Source organism: Coturnix japonica, chromosome 8 (assembly GCF_054131305.1).
Source record: "Coturnix japonica strain WE chromosome 8, WE-NBRP24, whole genome shotgun sequence".
NCBI classification, from domain to species: Eukaryota; Metazoa; Chordata; class Aves; order Galliformes; family Phasianidae; genus Coturnix; species Coturnix japonica.
The window spans coordinates 30,808,390-30,820,500 of NC_140670.1; the positions used below are offsets into that span (position 1 = coordinate 30,808,390).

General features: G+C 41.9%; 1 protein-coding gene across 1 annotated transcript in view; it reads right to left on the reverse strand.

Annotated features, from left to right (window-relative positions):
• The window catches only part of ADAM12 (ADAM metallopeptidase domain 12), a 149,110-nt gene that overhangs the window by 32,549 nt on the left and 104,450 nt on the right, over window positions 1-12,111 (reverse strand). The window contains exon 11 of the mRNA XM_015867592.3: window positions 11,699-11,847. Within this exon, the coding sequence (XP_015723078.2) occupies window positions 11,699-11,847 (149 nt within the window). The remainder of the gene's footprint in view (window positions 1-11,698; window positions 11,848-12,111) is intronic.

Genomic DNA, 12,111 nt, shown 5'->3' on the forward strand with positions numbered 1-12,111 from the left:
CTGCCAAATAAAACATTATTAGCAGTTACTTTTACTTTGATGAATGTACAGACAGAGAAGTTTTTTTTCCTCGTTGAGAGGCCTGTTGTGACTTTCATTTCTGTTCTGGGGTGAAGCAATACCGAACCGATTTATCAATCTTGACAGTACTCTGACGATACGCCGGAGTTATCTGCATTGCTAAAGCTCTATGGGAATTGAACTCAGACAACTGTTCTTCCTGTTGGAAACCAGACAGCCAAGGAAAGTAGCTATAATCAGTCTGAATTTGCCTCTGGCTCATCTTTTGCTCTGTTTCCTTTTAGACTGCTGCATCATTAATAAAAATTTGCTGGATTTGCTGAGAGTTCAGGTTTCACAATCTACTGCTTACAATTTGAGGTTAATCCAATGCAACAAATAACGGAGGGAGGGATAAAAGGCCAGGTCAGGTCTGGTCCCAGGCTAAAGGAAAGCAGGGCAGCGGGTACCCCGTGCCTCCAACCTCTGTCAGCCCTGAAGGAAACTGGAGGTAAGAAGCTCCACCACCCTGCATTAGTGTTTGCCACAGAGAATGCAGCATCCTCAGGATGTGATAAGCAAATAAAGATAAGGGATCCATCTCACTGCTCAAAATACCTGGCTGAAGGTCACCTTCCCAGCCATTTCTGGCTGCATAAGAGGCACTGCTTGACCCTGCTTGAAATGCTAAGGACAGCACCTGTGCCCCTGTGACATTTCATATATTCCCAATGTGATTTATAATCAGCTTTTGTTGTAGGCAGTTCTATTCTGACTTTTGTCCTTTGAAAAACCTTGGAATTGTTTTTTAAACAGGTCAGGAATAGCTGAATATATATATATATATATATTTAAATCTGACATTGGGAACAAGAATTTGAGAGGATCACTTCATAGCACATATGTTCAGGTGAAGGAGCAGAACAAAATCATTTGTCAAAAAGCCAGTCAAACCAAACCAAGAGAAGCAGCAAACCAAAGTGCTAATAGAGGGAAATCAACCCGTAATACTCATTTATGCACATTTACCCATTTCACCTTTTCAAGCTCCTGTTCTGCCACCAAGCACCTAAACTCAGAAGAACAAAGGAAGCACAGTTATCCTCCCAGGTGGTAATAGGACAGTCTGACTGCTCAAGGAGGTCTTCAAGAACCATGGAGGTGTATCCCTTATTGACATGGCTTAGTGGGCATGGTGGGAGTAGGCTGACAGCTTAGACTTGATGATCTTAATGGTCTCTTCCAAATTTAATGACTTCACGATTCTTTGATTTAAAGACCTGACATACTTTTGGTACCAACTTGGCTTCGACACATGGGTTTGGATTAGGATAAGCCTGCACATCAGGTATAGATTCACATGACAGGTTAAGGGAAGAAGACTCAGGGAAGCACAAAACCCTTGGGAGGAAGAAGCCAGGCCAAGAAGAGATTTGGGAAGCATCTCTGAACAAAACTCGCAAGGAAGCAGCTCACTGGGAAAGGCAGCAGCAGAAGCATTAACAGAAAGAACCTTACAGAAATTCCAGCTGGAAAGACAAGGGTCCTAGAGAAAAATGGCTGAGCTCTGCAAAACACCAGAATGAATATATACCTGGGGGACAGACTGGCATTGATTTCATCTAATGGCTGTACTACCCAGTCTCTTAATAAATCAGGACTCCAAGACAGGAGTATCTGACTTGCAAGCACCTCACCTCAATGTTATCTCTTGTAGAAGATCCAGAGGAAAGATAAGTGAAGCAAGAAATCAGGCTGCAATCTCCCAGCATTTCCACCTTCCTAATGTGCATTTTGCAAGACAAGTGCTAAAGAAAAAGCATCTTTTTCTCGCATCATCTATATCAACATCAGGCAAATAGAAGTGAAAATAAGCTAAGTAGTATAAGCATTGCATGTAATCACTATATCAAACCAACAGAAAAGAATAGATCTACTTGTGATTTGTGCCTTAGGAATCCTTAAGCAAGCAAGTGAAAAATACTGAAGGGATCCATAGGATCCTGATGAAATCCAGAGCATGCTGAAGTCTATAGAAGCTCTCCTGTCAACTTTGATGGAGCCTGGATTTCGCATCTAAAGCAAACTGGCTGCCAGGAGAAAGTCAGTGACGAAGACGAAAACAAATTCCACGCTACTTTAGAATAAGCCTGAAAAGCTCCTTAGGAGCCCGAGTTATTTTACATCTCTATTTACAGTGACTCCCCATTAAACCTGGTGGTTGCTTATCTCCATCCCACAACTGCAACTGCAGCATTCAGTTCTGAAGAGTCATTGTTGGGGTAAAACAGACATCTTCATTCTCTGAATGCTCAACTTTTTGCACATCCATCTCAGACAAAAAAGACTCTGTGATTCCCATGACAACTGTGGCAAATGCAGCTGCAGGCATCATTTAATTACAGTGATTCAGACTTCCAAATCAACATCAATTCCTTACAGCACTTCAGGGCATACAACACATGTTCCAAAAAAAAAAAAAAAAAAAAACCCCAAAACAAAACAAAAAAAAAAAACACCCAAAAACATTAATGTGACCTTAAGAATATGCCCTTTAAGGTATGTTTCCATTTATATCCTGGGAATTTGGAATTCATTAACACCAATTACAGCTGGACACTGCACACTTAATTCTCCGGGCACCGCACCACTGGTTTATCCTTGCAGTCTGATATGTGGTATTTTGTTGTTGTTTTCTTTTCTTGAAAGAGAAAGCCAAGATAAAGCAAAATGTCCTTACATGATTTCTTCTTACGGGTCATGGCAACAGAAGCAGTACAGAAGACAAATGTCCCTTACAGAGCTATATTTCGTATGGATATTACACTGACAAGACAAAATGTGGCTGAACTCTCTCGTGCCAGCATCCACACCAGTAAAGCCGTGCCCATTCTGGACACATCTCAGTGTAGACAACATGACTTGTCCTTAAGTATCTGCTATAAATAATCAGACCAGAAGTAAAATGTGTTTTCATTTGAGAAGTAACCTCTCTCCTTGTCAGCTTCACTTACAGAAAGTGCATGCTGTAAATCTCTATGAGTCCTCCTCTAGAACACACCAAAGAAGAAAAATATTTTCATTTCTAACAGCACATCTCCTGAGATGTCAGAGATGAAGCTTAACTAAAAAGCAAAATCTATTCTGTTTTCCTTTTTTAAAGGAGCTGCCCTGTAGCTCTGTGTGCTAATTGCTAACAGTGATCCTCTCCTGCAGAGGGCTAAGAAACAGGCAAAGAATTTTAACCCGTGCTACAGATCTTATTTACTAAAACAATTAAATATATGTGTAATGTATGGAAATTATTAACCAAGAGGGGATGCCAAATGGGCTGCAGACATGAGGCTACTTGGAGTTAAGGAAAGGACTGACATAAATCTGGTTTGCAATCTTGCGGCTGTTTCCTACTAAAGGAAGGACCAGAATGCAATCTGCCAAATTACTCGGGCTGAGCTCAGACCAGTTTGGAAACATAAGCAGCTTCAGAGTTTAATTAGAAACTGTTTATATCTTAAAGATAATTTCATTTTCTTCAGCTTGCAACAGAGGTAATTGCAGATAGTTCTGCTGACTCCACAGATTGAAGTCTCTAAGCTGCCAGACTGAAAAATGCAAAGCAAGGTCTGCACAACTGCAAACAAACTGAGAGGGGTCAGGAAACACTGTGCAACTAATGATGGCTTGATTAGCTAATGTTTAACAAGGTACTGTGAGATGCCGAGCAAGGACAAAAGAGCACCAGTCAGTAAATTAAAAAGCCCTTTCCCACACTGTATTTCTGGTCTCCATCCCATTCATCACACGACCGTCTGCCTTCTCATTTTGTTTTTTAGCACTTCAACTATGTGTGTACATTGACTCCAACAGACGTGTTGGAATCGATGCTTTTTGCTTCAAGTTGTGTTTGGCACCAAAGCCAAGATGCTGAGTTCATGGCATGCCTGGCCGGCTCCTCAAGCTACTATGGATCTCTAAAGAGTGTACGTTCTCATGTACAGCTCTGTATACAGCAGAAACTGCATTTCAGCAGTGAAAATCAAGAGAACCCATCAACCTGCTTTCTCCAGGTGATTTTCCATAAAAGAACTGTGATTGAAACTAATACTGAACGTAGTAGGCTACGTGTATGGTTAGTTCTTTTCCATCTTGTCCTTAGTAAATCTTAACTTCTTGTTTTATGTATTTATGCTTGTAATGTAGTTAAATGCATTTTGCTGTATGCTCATTTGAGAACAACAAAGAAAAGCAAATGACAAAACACAAATTCCCCACAGAAGCCTCTGAGAGTGGAATGTTCTGGGCAGAATGGCTCTCCAAGAGACACCAACCACCTATCTATCATGCAAATATATATGTATGCATTATAAAACCATCATTACTGTCGCTAGGCTTTTGATGTGCAGTCCTAAGTCTCATTAATGGTAATGGGTGATACATGAGGGAAGAATAGACCTTCAGCATCATCAAAGGACAGGAACTACACAACAGGCTTTAGAGATAGGGTGCTGCTCCCTTGGTGATGAAGGGAAATGAAGCTGCTGAGCATGTTCTGATCCTGCCCCAATCCTGCTGTTCACAGCTATCCCAGCTACACCAGGATAACTATGCGCCTCAGCTACCAAACAGATCACTACGTAATAGTCATCATTATTTCTGCCCTGACAAGGCCTACACTTAACTTGGATGGTTTCCATGACCTGGATAACCACACAGCCCCACAAAGCTCTAGTCCAATTGACTAGAGGTGGAAATAAACCATCACACAGCAATAAGACAGGTTGGTGCTTAGATCCATGGGCCATATTGCCCAAACCACTATCTCACTGTGCTTGCTGTAGGTACAATTCCATAATCAACACACCATGACCTGAGATTTACTTTAACAGATTTGCTTTAACACCCAGCCCCATCAGCCCAAGCTTTGACACATCAGTGGCACTGGAGAGCACTTCCAGAGCACCCTTGGACCCACATAGCTTGGGTAAGAAGATGCAAAACAATGGCTGGAACTCCCCAAGATCCAGTTACACACAGAAAATTCTGCTCTTACACAGATGGGAAACACTGGAAAATCCTTGGAGGTATGAACACAAAAAATCTGCATCAAAAGTTTATGCATGAAAATAAAGTATCAAATGTTACCGTCAGTTCCTCACTTGCAGGAAAGCTGCCTTTCAAGGACAGCTGCATCTCCCAGTCCATACAGAGCTACAGTTTCAAACCAGCTGGGAAATGGCTTAAAGAACAAATGCTTCCTAACCTAAAGCTTGTGTTGCTTATTAGAACACTTGCACAGAGAACCCAAGGACTAACTTATCATCAGGGGCAAGTGAGAACACTTTAATTTATGGCATCTTCTGTGCTACCTAGGGTCTTGCTTGGCATCACCTTTTAGTCAATCATGAAGCAGTAGACATCTGATACTATTACTAAGGAAAGAACTCTACGTTTGCACTTAAATATTTCATTTAGGCTTGATTTTAGCTAATATACTCAGTGTTCAGTGCAGAGTATCTAATTGTTCCCAGGGGGGACTAAAATATTGTACGTACTGATGCTCTTTTTCAATAGTATCTTAAAGAAACTCTCCTGATGGCCCTTCTTATCTTTAACTTTTCTCCATCTCTCCTCAGACAGTACTTCAATTAGCTTAATTTGAGGACGTCACTCACAAATCATGTTCTGCTCTCAATCCCATTCAAAAATCCGAACCTTTCTGCTGGTTTTTATTTTACTTCTGACCATAAAGATATAAATGTTACCTAAAAACACAATGGTGTAACAGCGTGTGCATTGTGGATTTGTTAAAGTCTTCTCCAAATTCCTACAGTAAACAAACCACTGTTTTCTACCTCCCCAGTTCTACTGCTGTGTGCTCTTGACTGTCCTCCTCCCCCAGACCCTGCCTCCAAAGCTCAGTAATTAATGTGAAATTGCACACTGAAAAGCAATTACTCAAAATTACTTTTTCTTTTCAACTGAAAGCCACAGTTCCACAAAAATCCTCTAAAATTATGACCACTATCTGAGAGGTCAAAGAATTGATTGAAATTGCATTTCTCCTCCTCCCTCCCTTATGATCACAACACAAAACCTCAGTCCCTGGCTGCAGTAGAGCCCCAAGGCATCCTGCAGCAAAGGCAAAACACGGGCATTTCCACCAGCACGGCCACAGTCTGAGCTCCACTTCCCTGTAACAAATGCAGTCGTATTTATCCGAGCAAATTGAATTTAAAACCTGACCAAATCAGAAAGATATACTGCCTTTAAATTCTAGCTGCGAAAACGAAAATGGTAACACAAGATCCAAGATAAGAACTGGGGAAAAAAAAAGAGCCAGGCATAGAGGGATTCATCTCATTCTTTGATTTTTCTAAAGCAACATCACACTAAAAGGAACATGACAGAGTGGAGATGCTGTGCAGAGGAGTTATCACAGAGGAGCTGCTTCCTTGTTTATGTTACTGGTGCAGACCTTCCTGCATGGCACCAAACGTCTCCCCATCCCTATCGCTACATACATGTCATCACTGGGATGCAAACCAGCACACGTCCTGGACAAGGCAATTATTAGTACAGAGGAAAAGCAGGGCCACAGAGGAGCTTAGATTGAGACAAATGTCGATGAAGAGATATTCTTTTACTTAAAAGTCTGTCAGGCAAACAGTCACGGCCAAGCCCTCTCTCAACACATCAGGTTTTGCAATTCCTGAAGGACACAAACTTGAATCCATGTCTTGAAATAAACTGTTCCAACAATACAGTATTTTCATTTTCCTCACGTTCTGCTATTTGCAGTTATTTTGCATTTCATCTCTTCATCACGGCCACTGAAGAGAAGCAGCACAGAGCCAAGGTAAAAATAAGAGTCAGAGTAGACTTACAAGACCTGCTGCCAGGTTATGCTTGGTGTGCAGTAGAGCCTGGGAGGCTGGACACACAGTGCTGTTTCTTGATCCTTGTGTTAAAAGGCACAACATTCCCATAGCGAGATGCAAGGGGGCTGGAGGGGAGCAGAGCAGCCCCTCTCCAGTCATCCCCTTTCCTGTCTGCATGGTGAAAACCTTCTACTGTATGGGGAAGCTCAAAAAGAGATGAAACAAACTGCTCTACCCTAGAAGCCTGCCTGGCATTTCAATTACCTTTGGTTGAGATGAAACAGCAACAAGAATTTTCCTGATCCTGATAAAAGCAACACATTTCTGGGAGATGACAAGGAAAAAGCAGCTTTCCTTGTCACGGGGCTCTGGAAAGGGTTGGAAACTACAGTAGGATCAGCATCTGAATGTGCTTAGTTCTCCTTTGTGGATTCCTGGGCTCTTGTTAACACCTAAGCTATAGGAGAAACAAGGAGAAGCATCAAGGAATACCTTCTGTTAACAGTAATGAAGATCACATTTACAATACACTCATTTGCTCTGAATAGTAGTTGGCTGTGTAAGTCTACCATATAAATTAGAAGAGTGTGGTCTCGGCAAGGATCCAGACATGGGTGAGGTGAAGCATAAACCATTATGTTTATTGGAGGGAAGATGGATAGCTAAAAACGCTTGGGTCCCCTAAAGGCTACACTAGAAGTTTCAACTGTATGGGGAAACCCACCTGGTTTCAACCACTAGGGAGAGAACTGTGTGTCATTTTGATGAGGCAGCACATAAAGAGAACATTTTCAGAATTATTAAAGAACTTATCACAGTTAGTTGGCATAATTTCGCTCCGCAGCTCATGATAAATTCTGTTTAGTTGCAGTGATATAAATCTGGAGTAATGCTTTGGATTTCACTATAACTCTCCTGGTTTTATGTAGCTGTCGGGAAGAATATCTGCATTCCTAAGAGTGGAGAATTTAGGGAGATGCTTGGAAAACAAGCAGAATGGCGAGGCGGCCTTGCTGACTCAGCAAAGTCCCTTTGTTTTCAGATCCTGCAATCACAATAAAAAGATCTGCAAATCTCTTTTAGACTCATTGCCTTCTTTTCACTTGAAACAGTTCACGGCCAAAACAACTAAGAGAAATGAAAGAATATTGTTAAAACATACGCATAAAAAGGGAGCAACGTGATAATATTAAACATTTCCTTGCTGATACTATTTTTGCAGCAAAAACCCACACCATTCTACAACGGGATTTTTGTGGTTTAAATAGGAGATATTTGAGTCTCCAAAAGATCTGGAGTGCCACAAATTCGGGCTTGGTTTCATATGCTTAATTCAATGCCACACAATACATATTCTGCTTTAGTATTGGGTCCTTAAGGCATTTGTTGCTCACACAACAGAGGTACACGTCTTGCTGGTATCTTTTAGGAGTGAAAGCTTTAAGAAGCTCATTAAAGGATAGATCCAACAGGGTTTAAATTCCACACTGATCCCTGGAGATTTTTTTCAACCAAGAAGTAATTTCCAAGATGACTTTTTCATGCTAACCTCTTCAAAGACTGAAACGTAAGAACTGAAAGAAGATGGCAATAATTAATGAAATCGCTTTTAAGTAAAAAGTCTTCAAACATTCCCTTTTGCTGAGGAACCACACCACTGTAAAGTCAAGTCTGCAGAGGCATTTTTGTTATAGCCCAGATATTTCCTACCCTTTTTAGAGATTAGATAAGGGCTTCTCAGCAGCTCATACTTTTTTACTTGAGCCCAAGGACTTTTCTTCCCCCCTTTTTCTTTTACTTATTAAATTTAGCTTAAACCAACAGAAATTGGAAGAGCACAGTGCGAGTGTCAGCGTGTACACCGAGGGAACAAACTTCTCTTCAAATGTATTTTACTTCCTTGACATGTTCTGTGTTTTGATGTTTTTCAGGTAGGGAATATCATAGATAATCAGAACTGTTTGGGGGGCATAAGGGACCTTAAAAACCACCTAGTTCCAATCCCGTGAGGTGTACAGGGTAGACCCGCTAGATAGGTTGCTCAAACCTGGTTTTAAATATTTCCAGGGATGGGTTCCTCCAGAGCACCACTGGGCAACCTGTTCTGGTGCCTCTACACCCTCATCATGTAGATTTTCTTCATTAAGCCAAATTTGAATCTATCTTCTTTTATTATAAAGCCATTACCTCTTGTCCGGTTACTACCCACCCTTGAATAAAGTCCCTCTCCACCTTTTTTGATGTCCCTTTACAGGCTCTGGAAGGCTTCAATGAGACATACCCAAAGCCTTCTCATCTCCAGGCTGAACAAGTCTAGTTCCCTTGACCCTTCTTCACAGGAGAAGTGTTCCAGCACTCTGATCATCTTCAAAGCTTTCCCTGGACTCACCCCTATAGGTTCATATCCTCTTATGCTGGGGGGCCCTGAGCCCAGTTCTCCATCTGGGTTCTCACAAGGGGAAAACAGAGGAGGACAATCACCTCCCTTGCCCTGCTGCCACCCCTCTCTTTTGATACAGCACAGGATACAAATGGATTTCTGGGCTAAAAGTGCTGGTTCATGCTGAGATCTCATCAACCAAAACCCTGAGTCCTCCTCAGGGCCACTCTCATTCCATCTTCTGCCCAGACTGTGTTTGTGCTTGAGAGTGCCCTTGCAGCTTGGCCTTGTTGATGGCATCCCATCCCATCCCATCTGTGTGTTGCATGCACCAAACCCTGCTTGCTGTCTTACTGCAAAGGCTTTACTGTCCTCTGCAAAGTTGCTGGAGGTGCATTCAATCACACCAGCTGTACCACTGACAAAAATGTCTGAATATTAATTTGACCTTCTTTTAACTGATGCTTGAAGAGTTGAGAACTGTTCGATGTTCCTTGAATAATGGAGCTCAGAGGAATACTACTGCTGGTCAGATGTTGGGTAAATACTGAAAGTGTTAATTTTAAATTGGTAAAATGCACTTTGGCTTAAGGCATGAAGTATTCTCCTGGAATACTTATTACATATCGACAGCACAGCATGAAGGTAAAGCCTAAGGCTATAAACCCAATGTTAAAATATCCATTTATAATTCAATAATCACTGCAAACACACCAGTCTACTCTTTTCTCTGAATGTCACAACTCTTCCTTGGGCATAAATTGCAGAAAAGCGTGGTGAAAATCCAAAGAGAGCAACAAAGCTTTGGTGCCCCTCATGGTTCACCTCCCAGAGCTGCCATACCTATGAAGTGCTGGTATTGAGTATGATACTGCTAAGGTAGCACAGCTGGTAACCCACCAGGGTGCTGCTGAAACCCTGGGATAAAGCGAGCTGAGTTGCTTGGAGGAACCCCATGTTAAAGATATGTCCACGAGCTGAATTCAGAAAACATCTAGAAACTTCTGTCCTGATTGCATCCAGTATTCATTCCCAAAAGCAGAGCAGCTGGATGCTCAGCTGAGATGACAAAATCTTGCATGCCTCTTTCTGCAGCTTAGAGCCCACCATCACATCACCTCACTTCAGAGCCACCTTCAGTTTGTTTTCACAGTGTGTTTAATAGCCCTGACTTGCTGCAGAATGCAATTCCATGGGGATATTTACTACCTATTGTTTCAGGAGAGCCAAGCTATTTTTCTCTCCCAAACCACTCTCATTCTCCTCTAAGCACACAACTCTCTTTTCATTGTTTGCCTCTTAACTTGCTGTGTTTGGCCTCTGGCCAGAATCCCTTTTTCTGCCTTGAAGGAGAGTGACAGCTTGCCTTTGAAGAAGTGCCAAAGCTGTTGTTTGGCTGACCAGCAGGGAGCAATCCTACCCAACACTCCCTGCCCTCTCCCATATTGCTCTCCTCCTGTCCCAGAAACATGCAGTATCAAAGCAAGCTGAGCTGATCAAAAAAATCACAGAAGAGGTTTTCTAAGCAATGTATATATAAAGTTTAAGCACACGCAGAGAGTGCTGGAATTAGAAGACACATCAGAAGATCAATCTAGACCATCCACTCACCCCATGGCAAATCTAACTGTACCTACCAGATGCTGCTGACAGGTATTTGCCTGAGTGGTTCTTACCAGCTTCCAGTCACAAACTGACATTTCTGAGGGCTATCCAGCCCAGCAGAAAGCTTTGGTAAACCTCATCTTTGTTACTTCAGCTTAATGTTATTGGTTCTTGTCCGAACGTGGACACGTAGAACTCATTAGTTATATTGCTCACTTTCAAGTCGTATTTTAAAGTGCAGAGGAGCAAGTTGTAATTAAGTTACCTGGTTAAGGTGCCTGTGCTTTTCACATCTACCAAAACACCAGACTTCACTGTCAACATATCTGCTCATACATTAATACCACTGCATATCAACGAAGGGTCAAACGCCAAAGTTCGTGCAAAAACTAAAAGCCTTCTCAGCACAACACAGAGACTTTACAGACAGTCTAATAATAATAATATATTTCCTGCACTGCTTTATTTCCTACAACAGTCATCTTAGTCTTGGCCTTGAGACATCGTTCATTTCCTATTACAACTCCGATAATCTGCTGGCAAGAAGAGAGAGGCTGAAATTCTGATTCATCACTTGCAATGCAGTTTGGTTTTCAAGGAAAGCTTAACCAGCTGCTTATATCATTTTTGTCTCTCAGACTGGTAACATGGAAATAGACAAGTACAAGGGTACATGTCTTGCACCGATAACAAGCATAATTGTTTCAGCTTGAGGGGGATAACTGCAAAGAGATCTGACAGGTCTTGAAGTTTTTCATCTTTCCTTTAGAAGTACCTGAGACACAAACCCAAACTGTTTCTAATTCGAAGTGCAACAACACACCCTCACACTTACCCCGTAGAAGGATTCATGATGCAACCCCCTTTGTCAGTAGATGCTTTGCAGTTGCAGCCCCTCTCCAACGTATCGTGATTCATCCCAAAGTTGTGGCCCAGCTCATGAGCCAGGGTGACTGCTGCACCAAGAGGGTTTTCTGAATGATCCTTAAACAAATAACAAGAAAAAAGAGCGGTCAAGGTATGAAAGCATCTCAAAATACACAGTCCCATTCCAAGGTCCTGTTGCCTGCTCCTCATAATGCTCTATGAGCTTACAAGATGTGGTAATACTATTTTAAAATGCACTGAATTTAATATCCATTCATGTATATCAGAAGCAGACTGGGGCTTTCAGAGCATCCTACCCATCCCAGCCACCCAACTTTCTCAGCACATCAGATATTCAAAGGCCATCGGGCAGCATTGAAC